Source organism: Notamacropus eugenii, chromosome 4 (assembly GCF_028372415.1).
Source record: "Notamacropus eugenii isolate mMacEug1 chromosome 4, mMacEug1.pri_v2, whole genome shotgun sequence".
In the NCBI taxonomy this organism is placed as follows: domain Eukaryota; kingdom Metazoa; phylum Chordata; class Mammalia; order Diprotodontia; family Macropodidae; genus Notamacropus; species Notamacropus eugenii.
Window position 1 is genome coordinate 201,726,729 of NC_092875.1, and position 20,206 is coordinate 201,746,934.

At 37.8% G+C, this 20,206-nt stretch overlaps 1 protein-coding gene across 4 annotated transcripts in view; it reads right to left on the bottom strand.

The window, feature by feature from the left end:
- The window catches only part of NFATC1 (nuclear factor of activated T cells 1), a 205,011-nt gene that overhangs the window by 65,064 nt on the left and 119,741 nt on the right, over window positions 1–20,206 (bottom strand). For all 4 annotated transcript variants that reach the window (XM_072604047.1, XM_072604044.1, XM_072604046.1 and 1 more), the window contains exons 7-8: window positions 8,886–8,941; window positions 2,897–3,029 (exon numbers count right to left, since the gene is read on the bottom strand). In XM_072604047.1, the coding sequence (XP_072460148.1) occupies window positions 2,897–3,029; window positions 8,886–8,941 (189 nt within the window). The remainder of the gene's footprint in view (window positions 1–2,896; window positions 3,030–8,885; window positions 8,942–20,206) is intronic.

Below are 20,206 nucleotides of genomic sequence, written 5' to 3' on the forward strand. Positions count from 1 at the left end.
GCTGATTGTGTTTATCTGCTGCCAAGCAGTAAGAAGATAATTTTAGAGCTAAGACAGGAAGTGGAGGAGGCTGATGACAGAGATGTGGGCCCTATTCACCATTTTCATAAGCAAACAAAACACTTTCCACACTTTCATTCCACGATGTTGTGAAACTCTAAGAAGGTTGCATTTAGCCAAGGGCAGTGAAAGTCCCCACCTGGGTAATGTAGAGGTTTTAGCATTAAACAGCTCTCAACATATCAGTGACATAGATTGGTCATGACATTGAATGAGTGGCCTCTAAGAAACAGAGTTCTTTGAAGGAACCTTTCTTTTTCTTTTCAATATTCTTTATTAAACAGAAGATAGGTGAGGGTTGGGATGTAACAAATAGGGCATACATCTACTGCTAACCAATTTATTGTCTTGGCCTAGTTCTTGATCTAGTGATACTGTCTTAGCCTAGTCTTACTGCCAAACAAGGAAGGAATGAAGAAAGGAAGAAAAGAAGGAAAGAAAGAAAGAAGGGAGGGAGGAAAGAAGGAAGGAATGTCATAACAAGATCCCTAATTATACCTACTTTAAAGGAAAATTTCAGAGGATTCTAATCTACTCAGATTATCTAAATTTTACATGCTTCTTTATATAAGCCACTTAATCAGTACAGCATTAAGGGATTATACTTTAAATACATTTTAACTCCACATTTTATGATGTTAGGATTGATTTGTGAAACCTAACTCACCAAGTGCCCTTAACAAACACATTAAAAATTAGCAAGCTGTGTTTCAGCTTTTGTCATTGACAAATATTTAAGTTTATGGTTAAATATGAAGCAGATATAAATAAACTGAGGTAGGCGAACCTAGCCAAAAAATGGAAGGGGAAATGTTGGTAATGTTACCAACAATTTTGTTTTTAAAAAAAAGAAAGAAAAGAAAACCAAGTATACCCTACAAGCAGAATACTAAATGTTTCATAATTAATATTATAGTCTAAGTTCCCCAATTTGAAAGATTCTAATCCACATTTAAGTGCCTCTTAAATTCAAAATTCTCAATTCAGATCCCATTTCCATTGAAAATGCTATGATGGTGGGTGGGGTGGTTGGGGTGGTTGGGGTTCTGAAACCTAGTGCTCTACTTTCATCAGGCCTAACAATATAAGTCTTTGGTCACTCCATTCCACACTTCACTCCACTGTTTCTGCATTACATCCACTGAACATGAGCCTGAAGTCTGCAAGCCTCATGACATCCTAGACAACTTAAGGCTACCGCAATGTACTCCCAACACGGGAGTATACAAATAAAAATGGTTTCCATTCTAGTTCCATTTTCCAACTGTAATTCCTTCTTATGAAGCCTCAGTTTTATTTTTCAGTGTTTCATTTTGTGTCTAACACACTTGATGTCTGATAAGGACAAATTCACTAACACTGTTGAAAAGCAGAACACTTTCATTTACATAGATATGCTCTACCTTACTCCAAGAATGTCTAACTTCTCTGTAAATTATGAGGGAACTCCCTGTCATATAAATCCTAAAGGGACTATAATACATGGGAACAAACTAGCCCATGGAAATCTTTTAAATGTCAACATGCTGACATATCTCCTTTCTTCTATTTTCAAAACACTATCTTGGTGACATTTCTGCAGCCAAAGCACATCCATCTAATCATAGAAGATTTCACTGATGTTTGTCTGATGTAACACCTAGTCCTAACTGCTCAATCAACACAGAGATGTTAGGGTTTTCTTCTTAGTTAGAACTCTTTCAGTACCATTGAACATTCAAAGTACAAAGATGCCATTGCAGTATTCTTGAGATTCCCCTAAGAGATCTGACTGCTTTTACAATGAGTTTTAGGGTACCTTTCTTTTTCGAATGATAACAATCAAGTTTTTCAGAACATAAAGATACAAAAAATTGAGATTTTAAAATAATTGGGGCTATATAAGAATAAATTGCCCTTGTGAAATACAGGATCTTAACTCATTCAATTAAGTGGAAAACTAGAAATTTTGACCCTACTGGATGGATGCCAGGCTTACCACAATCAACATGATTCATTCCTGCTGACGGGGGCCTTGGTACAAGTGGTCACAAATAGGTATAAGTTTGGGAATATACATTTTTTTGGGTGTGATTTCCCTTTCTTTGCCACTTCCTGGGTCATTAAGAGTGAGAGAAATTGGTATTTTCTTAAAATACATACCCTGAAAAGTTCACAAGGTTAATTGCTATTATGGGAGTCCAGAAGGGCTATCTACAATCCTTTAAAACAGGCAATCAACAATGAAAGGGCATGTTTTGATTACACAAAAAGTTCTCCCATCTGAAAATCTGCCCGTTACAGTGACATTAAATACCCAATGACTGGGTATGAGATGGAATATTAGCATGAGCATAAAATCACCATTGAAGTAAAGTGACCAAATAAGGTGTTGGCCTTAAGACATTACAGCAAGTGTTTATTTCTAAAGGCATCTACAAAGGAATTATAAGGATTTTCTTTTCCACCTTAAAGATCTATACAATTTCATAAACACAGCAGCATTGCTATTGGTGAAGGGCACAGAAAGTTCATGCTGAGCAGGGAGTTGGAGAGGGGGTGGCTGTTGTGTACTTGGAAGCCACCAGCAGAGAGAGAGAGATCAGCAATCTTCCCTCCAGGTAACACCCAACAATTTTTTTTAAAAGGGAAAATACATTTTCCTCTGCATTTCAGAAGAAATTGAGGAGACAGTCTTGCTAAGCGGGCTGAAACATAGTTTTTTACTCCCCAGTGCAGCACAGGGTACATTGTATTGTACCAACTTCATGAAGTGTTCCATTTTTTTTCTACATCGTTTAGAAAAAACATCCAAATCTTTCATTTCCCGTGCTTAATGTTAGAAATATATTGTTACCATTTGCAGGAAGGTAGGTGAAATGCTGGTACTGGCTTCTCTTTCTCTTTCCATTGCAGACGTAGAAATTAACCTGAACAGGACTGGTAATTCTTTGATTGCGAAAAGGTGGTATTTCAACCACCAGTGAATTCTGAAAAGAGAATAGCACATAAGGAAAGGCACCAATCAGCATCTTACAAAAACAATAATAATAATTAGAATATGTCTACGTGTGACCCTTTCAAATCCCCATGTAGATCTTCTTTAAAAGAATAAAACCAACCTGATTATGTGTGTTAATGAAGGGAAGTAGAAAGAAAGCAAATTAGAATGAAAGAATGGAATGCAAGTCTTGGAGGGGAAGATATATATTCAAGTCTTGCCTTTAACTTATACTGGCTGTGTGATCATGGGCAAGTTCATTAATGAATGTCTCAGTGCCCCCAAGCAACCCTCTGAACCAACACATTTCAAAGCAGTTGCTGACCTGCGTGGGTGAAGTAACTTTCCACACCAGAGAATTCCTCACATTGAAATCAAAAGTCTATACCAATGGGGGGGGAAAGGGAACTTGCAAAATGGGCATTTATTAAGCATCATCATTGTGCCTGGTATGATGCGAAGGCTCTTCAAATATTATCTCATTATATGTACCACTAACTACCAAATGGTGGATAATTTATCCCTCAGTTATTCTTCTTATCATCCCCTCCTTTCCAATATTAGAATATTATTATTCATCTAACTACGTTTTGCTTAGGCTAACTGAAACTTAGTTTGTACGACTTTCTGAGTAATGAGTGAGAAGGCCATCTTAGGGTTATGTAGGGATGGCTCAGGTCCCTACATAGGGTGAATGGTGAAAAGGCAAAAGATCAAGAATACAGAATTAACAATTTGTTGGAGATAAAACACCATACAGAAAACTGGTATTAACTCTATGCTCCAACTTCTGGACAAATCAAGTCAACAAGCATTTGTTATGTAATGGGCCCTGTGTTAAACACTGGAGATCTTAAAAAAAAGGCAAACAAAACAACAATAGCAAAAAAAACCCCACAACTTTGGGAACATCTTTCTGACACCCATCAAGGTTCTCTGCTCATTACTTATCCAGTCATGTGCCTTAGGATGACCCAGAATGGTCTCTTTTATTCTATATCTACAATCCTTAGACCGATGGGAGCAAAAAGCAAAAAACCACACAATCAATAGTGGTATTTTACTGGTGGAAAATATTGGGCAGTAGCATGGTAAAGTACTTTTCCACAGGACTGACAAAGAAAAATCCAAGGGAATTGTCTCTTGGGGTCTTGTTTTTTTCTGAAGGAGAGGTTGTGGTTACCAGACTATCCATGTCTAATATTCAAGTTAATACTGATCATGAAGAAAAATAATCCAACACATCCAAAGCTCCTTTAACTGGGTTTGCCTGGGATGGTTCTGAATGGGGATGACTAAATTCATATTAAGAATCTCTCCTATTCTTAAAGTCAAGATAAATAAATTTATCTCAAGATAAATGAGGTAATCTTCATCAAACTGTGAACCTGAGTCATTTAAAAAAAAACAAAACAACATACATTATTCTCCCCACTGAACCAAATGAGTTTCAGAGATTACAAAGAAAGGTTCCTGAACTATTACGTGGAGGGTGGCTGATTACAAATATAGTTCCCTTTTTAGACAAATCTACTACATCTTTTTACAGATACATGCAAAGACACAGCATTACCTAGTGATACAGAGTAGTAAAAAAACTAATGGCCTAGGCATGAGGAGAGCAGGGTTCTTTCTGATCCCAGTTCTGTCCCTCCTTCAATCACTTAATCCCTGCGTGAACCTCAGTGACAGAGTCACCATGTGAACCCAAGTATTTTCGACCTCAAGTTCGGTGTACTTTCCACTGTACTTTTGGGTTTCTGTGAGATAAATGGTCATCTATAAAACCAACAATAGCTAGCATTTATATATTGCTTCAACATTTGAAGAATGCATTCCATGTGCTATTTTATTTGATCTTCATTACAATTCTAGGAGGTAGGTACTATTATTAACCCTATTTTACAAATGAAGAAACTGAGGTTGAAAAGTGGTTAGGTGATTAACCCACAGCCAAAAAGGTAGTATCTGTGGTAGGATCTAAACTCATAACTTCCTGATTTTAAATCAAGCACCCCATTGTCTGTGACACTCAGCTGACTCTACAAAGCATTTTGATGTCATGTTGCATGATTAATTTTTAATAAGAAAGTTTGGGGAAAGGTTTGCAAAAAACACTTCTCACTTTTTTTTGTTAAATTGTTTGGACTTAAGGGAGTTCTTAATAGATATACGTCTTGAATATTTTGTTTCTTTTATCAAGGATAAGGTGGGAAGCATTGATCAGATGGTACAGAGGACATATACTTTAAGGAACATACAAGTATCAAAGGATGTCATAGCTGAACGCATCTCTTTTCTTTGCAAATGAGGAATCAAAGGTCCAAAACAACTTCCTCAAGTTCATATGTAAATGGCAGTGCGAGGGTTTGAACCCAGGTCAATATGATTCTAATATTGTTCTCTTCCTACTACATTACAGTATATGGTACAAGTTAAAATTATATTTACTAGCTATACATTCCTACTACTTTCAGACTTCCTCACCAATGAGGAAGAGAGATTGAGTGACTTTGCCCGTGGCCACTGCTACCAAAAGTCAGAGGTGGAATTTCCACCACTCTGGTTCTCCTGACTCCAAGTCAACATCTGGGCTGTGCATCTGGGCCTGGAATCAGGAAGACCTGACTTCAAATCTTTATTCAAATACTTACTAGCTGTGTAATCCTGAGCAAGTCACCAAGCAAACTCTCTACCTTCATTTCTTCATCTGTAAAGAGGGGACAATAATAGCACCTACCTCCCATGGTTGTCATGAGGATCAAATGAGTTAGTATATAGAAAGCACTATGCAAACCTTAAAGTGCTACACAAATACTAGTTACCATTATCCCTTATATCACATCCATTTTTGAACATATGAGAGGGAAAATGAAGTTGAGATTTAAAAAAAGAAGAAAATTTGCATTCATAGAAAAGACAAAGAAAGAATCTTCAGAAACAATGGAGATACATATTCACCTTGGCTTTAAAAAAAACTTATACATGAAAAGGAGAATGTACAGACTACTTGAATTGGGAGAAGGAAGTTATAATTACTTGCAGTACAATATGATTTATTTAACCTGCCTGTATCAAAAAGTAAACATTTATGATGACAACAGAAGAAGCAGAGATAGTAGATGAATGACTTGGTGGAAGAGAGATGGAGTGATCTGGGGACACATAGGGAATATTTGATCTTTCTGTATCCCAGCTAAGGAAACATTATACACAAAATTCACAATCAAGTTCCCATAAGCAAAGGAAGTACAGTTAGCAATAGCTCCCAATGGAAGAGGAGATGACCAACTCCCACTGCCTTCCACAGTCCAACTATACATGCATAAAGAGCTAGTGAGCTACACAAAAGAGAGTCTGATTCTCTATGCTTATGGCTTCCTGTACTTACTGCAAAATTTCCTTGGTATATGCAAGGCCAGTAAATGACCACTGGCCTTGTAGTTACTGACCCCTTGGATGGATGTCACCATTCCTTCACTGAGGCATCTGCCCTTTGACATTCCCTAATGTTAGATAAATGGCACAGCTGATAAAGCACCAGGTCTAGAGTCAGGAAGACTCATCTTCCTGAGTTCAAACCTGGACTCAGGAACTTAACAGCTGTGTGACCCTGGGCAAGTCACTTAACCCTGTTTGCTTCAGTTTCCTCATCAGTAAAATGAGGTGAAGAAGGAAATGGCAAATCACTCTAGTATCTTTGCCAAGAAAACCTCAAATGGAATCACAAAGAGTTAGACACAACTGGGGAAAAAATAACTAAACAACAATGCCATCCCCAGAAGCTCCCCAAGGATAATCCAGGAGATAATCATCTACTCCACTCAGACCAAGGGAGGATAGAACTCAGTACAAATGGTTCAAAAGAGTGAATGATATAAACATCAGTTCCACATTTATTCTTATGGTGACTTGTCCATAATTATAAAGAATAAGCTGACAACTGAGGTAATTATATAAGAAGGCTAACAAAGAGATGAATAATATATGGAAGGAAGGGGGTAAGTAAGCTTATATCATTCGTGTGAGTAAAGTCAGGGATTGGTCCCAATATGTATAAGACCACAGGTTCATAGCATTAGAGCCAGAAGAGACCTTAAAGGACATCTGGGTCAACCCCTGCACATTTTGTACATGAAGAAGCTAAAACTCAGAAAACTTTAGGGATTTGTCCAGGGTCTGTAACAGCAAGGGATAGCAGAACTGGGATTTGAACTTCTATCCTCTGCCTCTAAATCCAGCCCTACTTTCAGTATAGTTATGAAGGAAACTGGCATTCTGAGTCTAGGGAAGCACTGAAAAAATGCTCAGATAAAGTGAAGCAAAGTTCAAGGCAATTATGCAAGGAAACATCACTCAGTGTGCTCCATTACTTTCTAACAGCTCGGGTATTTCTGGGAAAATCTATGTTAGTCTTAGAGAGTGGCAATACCAGTAAGAAGGTTAAGTTGCAAGACTACTATGCACTAATTTCAATGAGGAATGAGAAATGAAAGTGAGAGTAAATCAGCATTGCTAATTAGTTAACAAAAACTTATCAACCACATACACTTTAAATCAACTTGGTCTTTCCAGCGAAGAACAGGAAAAAACCAACATACATTACTGATCACCCAAAATAAATCATCAATCGCCAGAGGTGATCAATCAATCATTTATTAAGTACCTACTAAGTGCCTAGCACAGAGCTGGCTGCTTTGAGGGATACAAAATAAAACTGACATACAATACAAAATGGTTATTTGTAAAGCTGGAGGAGAAACCCAAAAATGATAATCATGACAGTCATAAAATATGTTGCAAATTTATCCCTCCTTTTTTAATTGCATGTATCAAAAATATCACATATTTATAGGCAAATTCAATGAGTAAATTTGTCAAGTAAGACCATGTCTGAGGTGGTGTTTATTTTACATGTGAAACAAAAGTAACTAATAAAAAAAATAATCATGTGCTCTGTAGTAGATGGTTAATAAGTCTTTGCTCAAGGGAGTTACTGAAATATTGGTCTAAGAACCTACTTGTCCATGACACAAAGGATATGCCTCACTAAAGAGCAGGTCAAATTTTGAGAGTCTCAGAACCAGTATTGTTTCCCAAGGGAGGTGGGGACAGCAGCAGTATTCATGTTGGGGAATCCCCTATTTCTTATTCTCTTTGGCTTATATTGAAGTAACTGTGATAGAGAAAGCAGAAAATTATGTGTGTGTCCATGTGCAAAGGATGAGAAACATATGTCAAGAGCTTTGGGTTTTGAGATTTTTTAAATATATATTTTCTGTTGTTGTTCAATCATGTCTGATTCTTTGTGACTCCACTTGGGGTTTTCTTGGCAAAGATACTGGAGTGGTTTGCTATTTCCTTCTCCAGATCATTTTACAGATGAGGAAACTGAGGTAAATAGGGTTAAATGATTTGCCCAGGGTCATACAGCTAGTAAGTGTCTAAAGACAGATTTGGACTCAGGAAAATAAGTCTTCCTGACTCCAAGCAGTCTATCTGCTGTATCACCTAGCTGCCCCATATGTTTTCTAATGATATCCATTTTGTGCCCAAACCATTTTACAAAGTATTTCCAGGAGGACAGACTCATGTCTCCCGGTCCATGTGGTTGTTTTATTCTTCGTATTATTTAGCTTCATTTTAGCGCTTGTTTCACAGTGTTTTACAATCATTTTTATGACTTGTTCATGCCCTATCTATTATTTTTATTAGTTGTTCTATTTCACTAAAGAAACTATGTGCCAAAGTTAAGGAAACTGTAATTCTGTTCTAGCTGGATGCTATAGAAACATGTAAGAGCATGTATCTTTTTTACATGGCAGCATGTTTGAGGAATACTTACTGGCTTGCACATTTCTTTGTCGGTTTTTGCTTCCATTTCCCACACATGGTGACCATCTAAAAGAAAAAGACAGAAATAAATCTATGCCTTTATGCATATATATTTCTTTTTACCTCCACTCTATCCTCCCCCATTCTCTCCCTTCACCCTTAGACCTATATAAATGACAGGTAGTATTATCATTGTTCAGGCAACATTAGGACTCAGTGCTAGGAAAAAATAACTGTCTTGAGACACCAAAACTTTTCCTGATTCCTGGATGACCTCTTTCTAGATCAAACAACAAACATTAAGTAAGGGTCTATTGCATAGAAAGCATTATGCTGGATACAGGAGAAAACACAACTTAGATAAGTCACGGTTCTTGCCTTCATGAAGCTTCCATATGGTTATCTGTGTGACACAGATAACTATAATACACGTTGTTCCATGATAGTTATCTAAGATGTTAGCAATTTCAGGGAAGTGGATAAATTGCACCTGCCCTGACATTAAAGGTGGACATGAGGCTTAAAGAGAGAACATAGGTTCTTAGACATGAGCTCTCATCTTAGCCTAGGTATATTCATCATGCTGGAGCAACAGAGTCCCGACAGACTGAATTCTCTTATAACAATGAGAATGTTACTGGTCACGCAACTAGTGAACTTGAGATTTAAGTCATTTTAACTTAGATTTAGTTAATGTGCTTCTTCCCCACTACAACTGAAACTAGGCAATGACACAATTTCTAAATCCATATCATTCTATCTGAAGAGACATGAGAAATATGGGGGAAATGCAGGCTGGTCTCAAAGCTAACTGTGTCTCTGTCCAGCAGCAGGAAGAGAACATTTGGGGAGTTAAAGCTCTGCTGTTTTACCAGAGATGTCATTGTAACAAATGGTGAAGTGACACTCGCAGTGTTTTTTCATGTAATTATTGCCATATTCAGACATACAAACGCAAATACAAATTCATTTAAACCTCAACCCAGGTTGGTAGTGTGGTAGATTTTCTCTAAGGAAAAAAAAAATGGTTCAAGGTACTTATGAATGAACTTTTTGTTCTTTATTGGTTACCATGGCCAGCACAGAGGTGTCACTTTTAGGAGTGTCTAATGTATTCTGAATGCCTGCAAACAATAGTCTTTGTATACAGAAGCATCTCTCTGGAAGGGAGGCAGTTATGAGAATGGCATTAAGTCATTATTCTTAAAGTGACAAGTAAAATGAAGATGCCCATTACTTACAAGGAAATTTACTTCCACCTCCTACCCCTTCAGTCTTTTATCTTTACCTAAAATGAAATGATATCCTAAAAAAAAAATTTAAGTAATCACAACTTATTGAGCCACCTACTAACATAGAGAGGGATTGAAATATTCACCGGAGGAAGAAGTGAGTATCCATATGGAGGAAATCACAAATTGCTGGACTGCTGGCATAAGTATATGTAGCCTACATTTCTTTTTGTGTTTTATTTTAAAAGGAGAAAAGATATAATTTTTTTAAACTGCAAAGCAAAACAAAATCGGAAGTTATCGATCAGGGAAAATATATTAGCTATACCAGTGTCCAGAACGCTCCAACACCAGGTTTCAAACATGCCAGAATTACACAAACTTCCCAGGGCTACCAGATCCCAGTACACAATTCATTCACCAGATGACTCCATTAAATCAATGAATAAAAAAAATAGACCACTGTCTCTTGGGTCCAGGACCCAACTTTCCTACAGGAAAAAATACTGTGAAACTAAAAATAAACTTAGTTGCTCTTGAAGACATCAGAATTTTGACAGCTCTGCAAAACTTCCAGAGTTCGAGCCTGCTCAAGAACTTTGGCCAATGGAGTATTTTTTTTACTGTAGCCATATGTCCTGGTGGTGGTCAGGAATGCTTTCCTGGCTTTGAAAAAAGATGGCTAGAGCTTCCCATCGACTTGTGCTTAATTCCTAGTTTCTCTCTTAGAGAGAGACTATATGGTTTAGGACATGACCTAGGACTGTGTTGGAGCCCTGAAAAGCTGACTTTCCCCTCCTCTCCTACTTCTTTTTAAAAAGAAATCTAAGTTATTCTTTACGTAACTAATCCCCTATTACTTCTCTTTGGCACTAACCTAAAAGCTTTTGAAATTTTATTATGACAAAGCACAAGTTTGCTCAAAAAAAAAAAGTTTTAGGTGTCATAATCTAAACTGTTAGGGAAAAATTCCGGCCAGTGTTTAGTCTTTACCTATCAACTAGAAGCTAAGAGTCATAGTTTGGGTTTCAGTAAGAAATTCTCTTGAGAATGTCCAGACCTTTGCTGTTAAAAAGGGGGGGCCGAAGGGATTGAGGGGGAGTGAGCGTCAGAGGGAGAGGGGGGAATAGAGGACTCATTAAGAGTCAGTGACATTTCATTTAACAAAAACATAAGGAGGAGAAGCTGTTATGAAGCAGAGACAAAAAAAAAGTAGACAATTCCTCATGTTACGTCTGGTGAACCAAGAGGGAAATCTCAACGCCCACGAACTGGGACCTACTCCAGGAGGGAAACCTTAGACCACTACGTCAACCTCTTACAGTAAACATGTTTTGCAGGCTTATACAATGTAAAAGAAAAAAACCATTGGTATAGGAACAGTTTGTGGGGGCCTAACTGGTAAGGAAATTTGCCTATGGAGGAGAAAAGGATTTTCTCCCAATGCAGTAAGCATGTGGGATACCTTTCTTCTTGTCAGAATGTGCCTAAGAAGTGAAGCCTGATAAACCACAAAAGTTTCCATTGTAAGCTTGCCACATCTGCATTGGCCTGGCTGGTTTAGGGCCCAAGGCAACTCCCTGCCTGGCCAGGCACCAACAAAAGTACACCAGAGCAATTTATACCTTTCCAAAATGCAAATAATTCAAATTACAGACATAACACAAAGCTGAAGCAGACACATTTCAGGCATTCCCGTTAAAAGTTTTGCTCTCTGGACCCACCAAAATATATGTGAGGCTTTGAAGGGCCAGTTCTTGGGGCTTTCCCCCAATCAATCGGATGGTTTTTTTTTTACCTTGGGCAGTATGGAAAGCCATTTCAGACACTGGCTTCAATTTTGCACAGTGGAGTGAATTCAGAGAAAATAATTTGGTCATTAGTGTAGCTAGAATCATTTTGCAGTCCTATCTTTTAAAGGAAAGCATATGATTTTTCTTTCTTCTTACAGCTTAGTCTCATCTCTTAAGGGTAAGATATATAGCTATTTACTGGGTTGCTGGTGTCCTCTGAGACTTTTTAAATGGCAGAGAGAATTTAAACAGAAAAAAACAAAGTTGCCAATTGGAAAACCTGAATTCAAGTCCTGCCTTAGATCCATACCTACTATGTCATTCTGGGCAAGTCACTTAACCTCTGATTGTTCTAGGCAAGTGTCTGGGATTCTAAATTGCTGACCTGAAGGGACTTTCCTAATCCAGGTGTTAACTATACTAACAGAATCACACGTCCAGTCCCTATGGCCCATCCTAACAGCTTTGTAATTTTTAGGGATCTCTACCAACTTCTCACTTTTTCAGCATCCATTAACCATTTTACACTCAGTCCTCCCCATGAAACACCTGGAGTCACCAAAAATGAAATTGTGGCTCTTATGATCCATTAAATTTCTCTCAGAGCAGATGAAAGATGGCAAGGTCTGCCAAGTGGATCCATCACAACCTAGGGCTGTCTTCTGCAAGGTACCTGAACTTGGAGGTAAAGAGTGGATTTAATCCCATCCAAAACCCGCCTCCCACTGGAAAGGGAAATGGCCAGCCCTGAATGGGCCTTTGTGTTTCAGCCTTATCAAATCCTCATTGCATTTCTCAGTGCTCCAGGAAACTACATAGAAGTCCAGGGGTAAAAATATTCCAAATCATTAGGGAATTCCCTACAGCATGAGTCACAGAAAAGGCTTCCCCACCACACCCAGCTAGAAGATTTCTACACAAACAGGGCACTGTGGGTCTGTTCCAACACTCCACAGGACTGAAAAAGAAGCTGTTTAAAACTCACAATGTCAATTAGTCATATACATTGTAGTGTTTTTCTAGGGCTGAGCTTTTTTTCTTCTATACATGAAAGCAACCCAGAGTTTATTTAGGAGCCATAAAAGCTTTTCTAAGACACACTCTATTATTTTCTAATCCTCCTTGGTGTGTTGGGCTTTATTCTTGGATGTCTGTGATTGGGTTTCTCCACACCAGAGAATGGGTTCTGGATAGTTAGAGCTCTGTGAGATCACCAGGATCAACACCTATTAACTAAAATGGTTCCACAGTCACATGAATTAAAAGGCAGTGCATAGATCAAAAAGGATAATAAAGCAGAATGCTTGTGACAGCCTTGTCTGGCTCACCAATCCTATCACCCTATGGCTGTTATTTCTACATCTGGAGATGAGAAAGGAGAAGAAAATGCAGAATGGGCATCTTTCTAGACAAACGCTTCTTTGGCTTCAGTTACCCCAATACCTACAATGGAAGGAAGTACAACAAGTTGTTTTATTTTGTTTTTAGGGAATTGAAAGAGAGAGAGGGAGAGACAGAGATGAGACAGAGAGATAGAAAGAGAGAAACAGAAAAACAGCGAGACAGAGAGAAACCAACTAATAGAGACCGAGGGAGACTCAGAGTTCATACTTCGAACAGTTTCACTAATATATTTAAATCAGTCCAATAAAAAGAAAATTAAGATGCTCTTCTGCTTAGAAATCCTTACATCCCTAATCTCCTCCCCTATTCAAAAATTCTCACCAAATGCAAAGAAAGCATCTATTTCAGAATCAATATCAACTTGTTTTATAAGCAGGATATAAACCATTTTTGGAAAATTCTTACCAAATTCTCCCTAGTATCAAAAGGGGTAGTTATCCAAGAAAATTAAGCGTAATACCAGTATGTTTTACCCCCAAACACAAGAAAGAGGGGAGAGTTGGAAATGAGAAGGAAAAATAAATCAATTTCCTCATTTATTTATTCATTTTTATCTCAGTTTCTGCCTCAATTCAATAACAGGCTTAGTGAGATGGTGGTCAGAATAGCAAGAAAACTCCATTCTCTTGAAATGAAGGTCACATATAGCACACTGCCAGGCCACATCACTGAGTCACAGAACCTCAGGGTTAGAAGGGACCTCAGACACCAACTTGTTCAACCCTTACCTGAATGTGAACGTTCTCTTCATACCCACCAAGTTGGCAGCTAGATTTCAGTTGAAAACCTCCAGAAAGGAGATACCTACTAACTTTCACAGTAGACTATCTCATTTTGGGATTGATTGCTAAATATTATGGAATTTTTCCCTACAGAAAGTATATTTCTTTAAAAAAAAACTTCTACCCATTACTCCTAATTTTTGTCCTTTATGGCCAAGCAGAACATATCTATTCCCTTTTCCATTTGACAGTCCTCTGAGTACTTGACAACTATCATGTTCTCTTCTAAAAGATAAACATTCCTTTAACCAGTCCTCATATAGGATTCATAATCTTAAAGTCTTTCATCATCCTGGTTACTCTACTTTGGCCACTCTCCTGTTCATTAGTTTCCTTCCTAAAATATGTTGCCTAGAACTGAACAGAACATTCCAGATGTAGAATACAATAGAATACAGTGGGACTATATAAAATCCCTAGTCCTAGACACTGTACCTTTCCCAATGTAGCTTGACATAATATAGTTTTAGAGATCTTTTTAGCCGCAAATTCTAATGCTGAATCATGTTAAACTTAGTCTATGCAGACCCCCCAGATCTTTTTCAGCTGAACTGTCCTCTTCCCAATCAGAATTTGGTCAGGCTTATTTTCTAAGTGATTGTCAAAGAGTTATGCTAAGTGAGCTCAGCAAAATTTCTTCCTTTCACATTTCTATCTTGGCTCTGCCCTCCTTCTGCTGAATTATTCCCTAGCCACACACTTCACTTATCTTGTACTTGCACAATTGTTTTAGACCTCAGTGTAAAACTCTGCATTTACATCTATTAAATTTAATCTTATTAGATTTAGCTAAATGTTCCATCTGTTGAGATCTTTTTGACATTTAGGTTTTCCTACATATTCCTCCCAGTTTGTAATTATCTGAAAATTTGATAGGCATTCATTTTTGTGTTTTTATCTTATTGATCAAAATGTTAAATAACATGGGACTAAGGCTAGATCCCTGGGTCATACCACTGGAGATCCCTTTCCAAGCTGACATCAAACCCATGAATAACTCCTCTTTTGGTCTGGTAACTCCACTAATCCTAGATTGCTATCCCATTGTACTGTCATCTGTAACTAGTTCATGCAAAAGAATAGCAAACTATCTGTCAAAAGCTTTGCTAAAATCTAGGTAGACTATATCTACAGTAGCATTTGCTGATCTGCCAGGTTAGTTGCTCCATCAAAAGAAGAAATAAGGTTATATGTTAGGATATGCTCTTGGTGAAGCCAGGGTGGATCTTTGAAGTCATCATTTTATTTTCTAGATGCTCCCTAACCAAGTCTTTAATGACATGATCTAAAATTTTGCAAAGAATCAAAGTCAAACTCACAGGCCTTTTCCAGTTCTGTAATTTGCCTTTATACTTTGTCATTTTTCAGAGAGGATGAACAAAGCCTCCATAGTCATATATCCTAGTTTCTCAGTACCCTAGTATATAATTCATCCAGGAGAGGTGACTCGAACTCACTGGGGGCAACCAGGTGCTATTTCCTGATTTTTTACTAACCTTGGGTATCATCTCCCTTTTAGATTCTTTGGCAAAGAAAACAGAAGCAAGAGAAGTGTGGAAGAGCAGCTCTGTCTTCTTTCTGTTATCTGTTATCATCATCACATCCACCACGTGCAGTAATTCTATTATTTATTGATTTTTAAAATTTTTCCCAATATAAGCTTTAAAAAAAATTCTAAACTCCTTAACTTTCCTCACCAACTTTAGCTCACTTGGAGCATTACTATTCTTTTCCCTCATCTTCCTATATCATGCCATGTCAACATTAAGTTTACAGTATATGATTTTATGTTAAACTCAATGTACAGTAGAACTTCCCTCGAGATATCACCATCTTTCAAATTTTAAAAAGTATATTAAAATGAACTCACCCTCCATGTGACTATTTTCTATTTTCCCCAACCCCCAAATGGCAAGACTGCCAACATCTAGAACAGAAAATTCCAAGTGAACTAATGGCAAGGAAATACACCCAGATGTTCTTTCATATGTGTCAGGGATTGGCAGCAGACACTGATTTCTGACTCTTGGCTCCTTAATCACAGGGGGAAAGAAGGTCTTTGATCCATCCACATGTAATGATGATGGTGTTGGCTTAGAAGGAATGGAAATGGTAAATGGTTTGAGGGAGCTGGTCAGGTAAGTAAGAAGGAGAAGAAAGAATTAAGGGATAAAAAACCTGTAGGACTACCAACCAAACCAAAACAAAAACAAAGATGTTACCTGAAAAAGTTCAGGTGCTTACCCCCCCCAAAAAAAAATTTGGCCCCTTCCTCATAACTGATGGTACAAGATTCATTAGAAAATAATAAAACTGTTCAACATATATACACACATATGTGTACATAAGTATATATTCATACATATACACACCAAGATGTTCCACATTGTCCTTTGATGGGTGGGAATTTGCTATAACTTCCTTATCCTTTCAAGTTAATTTCTTTTGAAGATCTTTGACAATATAGAATTGATATTCTATATTCAGAATTATAGGATGACTGCTCAATTTTTATACTACACAGGCAAAAGAACAAAGCCAAACCTTCCTAAGAAATAATAATAATGATAACTCACACTGATAGAGCACTTTGAATTTACAAAGCACTTTACAGATGTTATCTCAAATGACTTGATACTACCTCTTTGTCAGTAAAATTTTTCCAGGGCAGTTCTTAGCACTATGCTCATAGATTTAGTGATAGTAGAGATCTCAGATTTCCATTTAGTTGAACCCTCTCAGGAGAATCTCAGGCCCAAAAAGGCCATCCAAGTAGTATATAGTAGAATTGGAATTTGAAACATATCAAAGTCCTAGTATGATAACAGGGCTAAATCTATTTAATTTAATTTAACGTATTTCTGTTGCATATACCATATAGCAAGAGTTGTCCTTTCTGAAGGAAAGCTTAGAAGCATTGTGCTAGATCCTACAAAGCTGAAGGGCTCACGTCTAACTTCTTGAGATCATACTTCTGCAGGCTTTTTCTAGACTGTGTGAATCAGATATCATGGTAGAGATGGTTATATTAAATCCAACCTGGTGAGGTCAGTGCTGTAGTATTTTTATGTCTGTGATGATCACAGACATGCATAAGCAAGGATGATGACGACAACAGTACATGTGAACAGATATTGTCCCTCATGATCTTTGCCGTTTTCCTATGTCAAATAGCCAGGAAAATCTGAAACATGAAGATATTTTCCTACATGCTCTGTCATGATTTCCGGGTATGTATGAGAGGATTCTACTATCACCTGGTGAAACTACAAGTCCAGAGGTATCAATTTCCAGAATTCCTTTAAACTACCAATACATCTTGAACAAATGACCTTCATGTGAACTTCAGTATTCTCAATTACTCCCGCAGACCTCTGGTTCCTGCTACAGAAACATATCTACTAGGTTGTCTCTAGATGTGAGTCAACGCATACAATCAGTTCAGCTTCATCGAGGACAGTGTGCTGACCCTTGATAAACAAGAGATGAAGACACCAAATCGCAAAGCAAAGCCTATCTAAAGGGGATTCTGCCGCTTGCTTATTTATTGCGTGAGCTACAGTTTGATTACCAATGTGAAACACGACCCCCTTTTTGGCTGGATGCCCCCAAACTGTGACTGCTACTGGCAGTCGAAAGAGCAGTGGAAAGATCTCAGGGAATTTAAGATCTCTCACCAAATGGAGCTCTGCCAAGACTCCGGTCACTGGCCGCTCATCACATCTCGTCAAAGCAGACTCCAGCACCGGAGCTTTCCAATGCATCAGACGAGAGCTAAAAAAAAGAAAAATTCATGTGCTGTTCCTCAACCGACCTACCCTCTCCAAATGCTATTAAAAGTGCTTTCTTTTTGACAGGAGAGGTTTACAGATCATCTTTCATAAACCGTGTGACCTAATGTAATAATATTGCATTTTAATACCTGCTGTGTGAATAGTTAACTACTAAAGGGAGAAAAAAAAACCATTCCCCAAACCCCCAAGCTTTGCTCAGGGCAACATTCAGCTGGTGAAACTGAGATTTCCCAATTGTATCATATGCTTCTAGGCAAAAATTTCACCATGCACACTAATTGCAGCAGGCGGTGTTCATCACCTCATTCTTTGGCAAACTTCAAACTTCATAGTCACTGAGCATAATGCCTAGGGAAAATTTACTTTGTAGCTTGGTCTCAGGATTCTGAGCATGGTGGAATGAAGGCTAATTTGAAGTGTCTGGGTAATTAACAGCATATTTGGGGCCACTGGGATCCATAAACATGAAGTCATACCAGTAGACAGTATTACAGGACTATTTGATATATTAAACTTGGTGGCAGGACCATGTGCTGAGCATTTGAAAATGTATATTTGCAATGGGGAATTCTATAAACGTGTTCCTGCAAACACATAAATAATTTCTTGAACCTGAAAAAGTCTTCACCTGAGTTTTTGAATGGATTGTCACTAAGGCACTGGGTCACAAGGACATTGTTGACACTTAATTCCCAGTCCTATCTCCTGATCTAGATTATTGGTAGGGAGAGAGATGGAGAATGGACCAGTAATTCCATTGGTATACAGAATTCTCATGTGAGGAAACTCTACCAATGCAGGTCAGCATTTTCTTTATGTCTTAGAGTCCTAGAACCCTGAGAGGTTAAGTGATTTATCCAGGATCACACAGACAGTATAAATCCAAAACGGGACTTAATCCCAGGTTTCCTGACCAGGATGCCTCTAGCTTCCTGGTGGAAGGCTCAAAACATATGGATTGTGCTCAATTTAAAAGAATAATATATCCATTCTCAGGGAAAAAAATAATTTATTATAAAGAATTTGTAGAACTGAAAAAAACACATCAAAAGTCAATAACTTCTCTTTTGAAAAACTTTACTTTTAATTTTTTTTGTCACTAAAAAAGATTTGTTTTCAAGTAAACATTACACTTTTGTAATCCCATGTAATTTTTAAAATTTTATATGAAGATTTTTAATCAAAAAGCAACATCTTTCAAACTATATTAACTTTGGCCTGCTATTGTGAGCATTAATTATTTCCATTTTACCAGTATCCATTTTGTCTGTGCATCATTATTTACATGTTGTCTCCCTCATCTGCTTGAGAGAAAGGACTGTTTTTGTCTTTCTTTGTATCTTTAGAACCTAGCACAATATCTGGCACATAGTAGGCACTTAATAAATGCTTACTGAATATATATATGCACATATACCTTTTCACACAATGACTTTCTCCTCTGCGTAAAAGTGGACCTCAATCCCAGTTTCTTTTTCCTAATTTCCACCTTTTAGAACACCTGGCTTCCTTCCGATACCCAGCTTAAATGTCACCTTCCGAAGCTGGCCTTTCTAAGTCTCTCTGGATGCTAAAGCTTTCCTCACTAAGATTGCCTTCCATCCACTCTGTATGTATAACCTAATTATTCACATGCTGTCTTCCCCTAAATGTGAGCTGCCTGAGGGCTGGGGTTATTTTTTAACCAATACTTAGCACAGTGTCCAGTAGACAGAAAGTGTTCAAAAAATGCTTGTTAACTGACTGAATTCTCCCCACCTCTCACAAATGACATTAAATTCTGGGGAGATTTCTGTGATTTACTTTCTGTTTTCCAACATTTATGGCATAACTAGGATCCACATTAAGAATTAGGAAGTTTTCTACATTTTACAATCTATTATTTGGGGATACATTTTCAAGAAGTATTAAAAAGCCATATTTCTATATATGAAGAGGTTCAGATTAATCACCTCCCCTTAAAACTGAAATTCCAACTTCCTCTCACTTTTCTTTCTTCCTAGCACCTCAAAGCCCCTAGACCAAGAAGCAGTGGAGATGTACAATAGTCACCAATTCCGTAAGGAAGCAGGAGCACTGGGAAGTTGTTGCCATCAATGTGTACTCCCTACATCAAAAGCAGAAAGCTATACCCCATAGCTAGAGTAGAGCGACTGCCCTCATGAACTACTTTTTGAGTGTCACTATACCTGCCTACCCATCTTAGAGTAAGATCATTCCAGCCTCTTGCTCTGTTTTTAGGTATGCCCAGGTTACCCCTTATACTTCATTCTCTATCTTCCCTCCTACAGTAAACCTAAGCACTCTCTAAAGGTAGAAGAGTAAA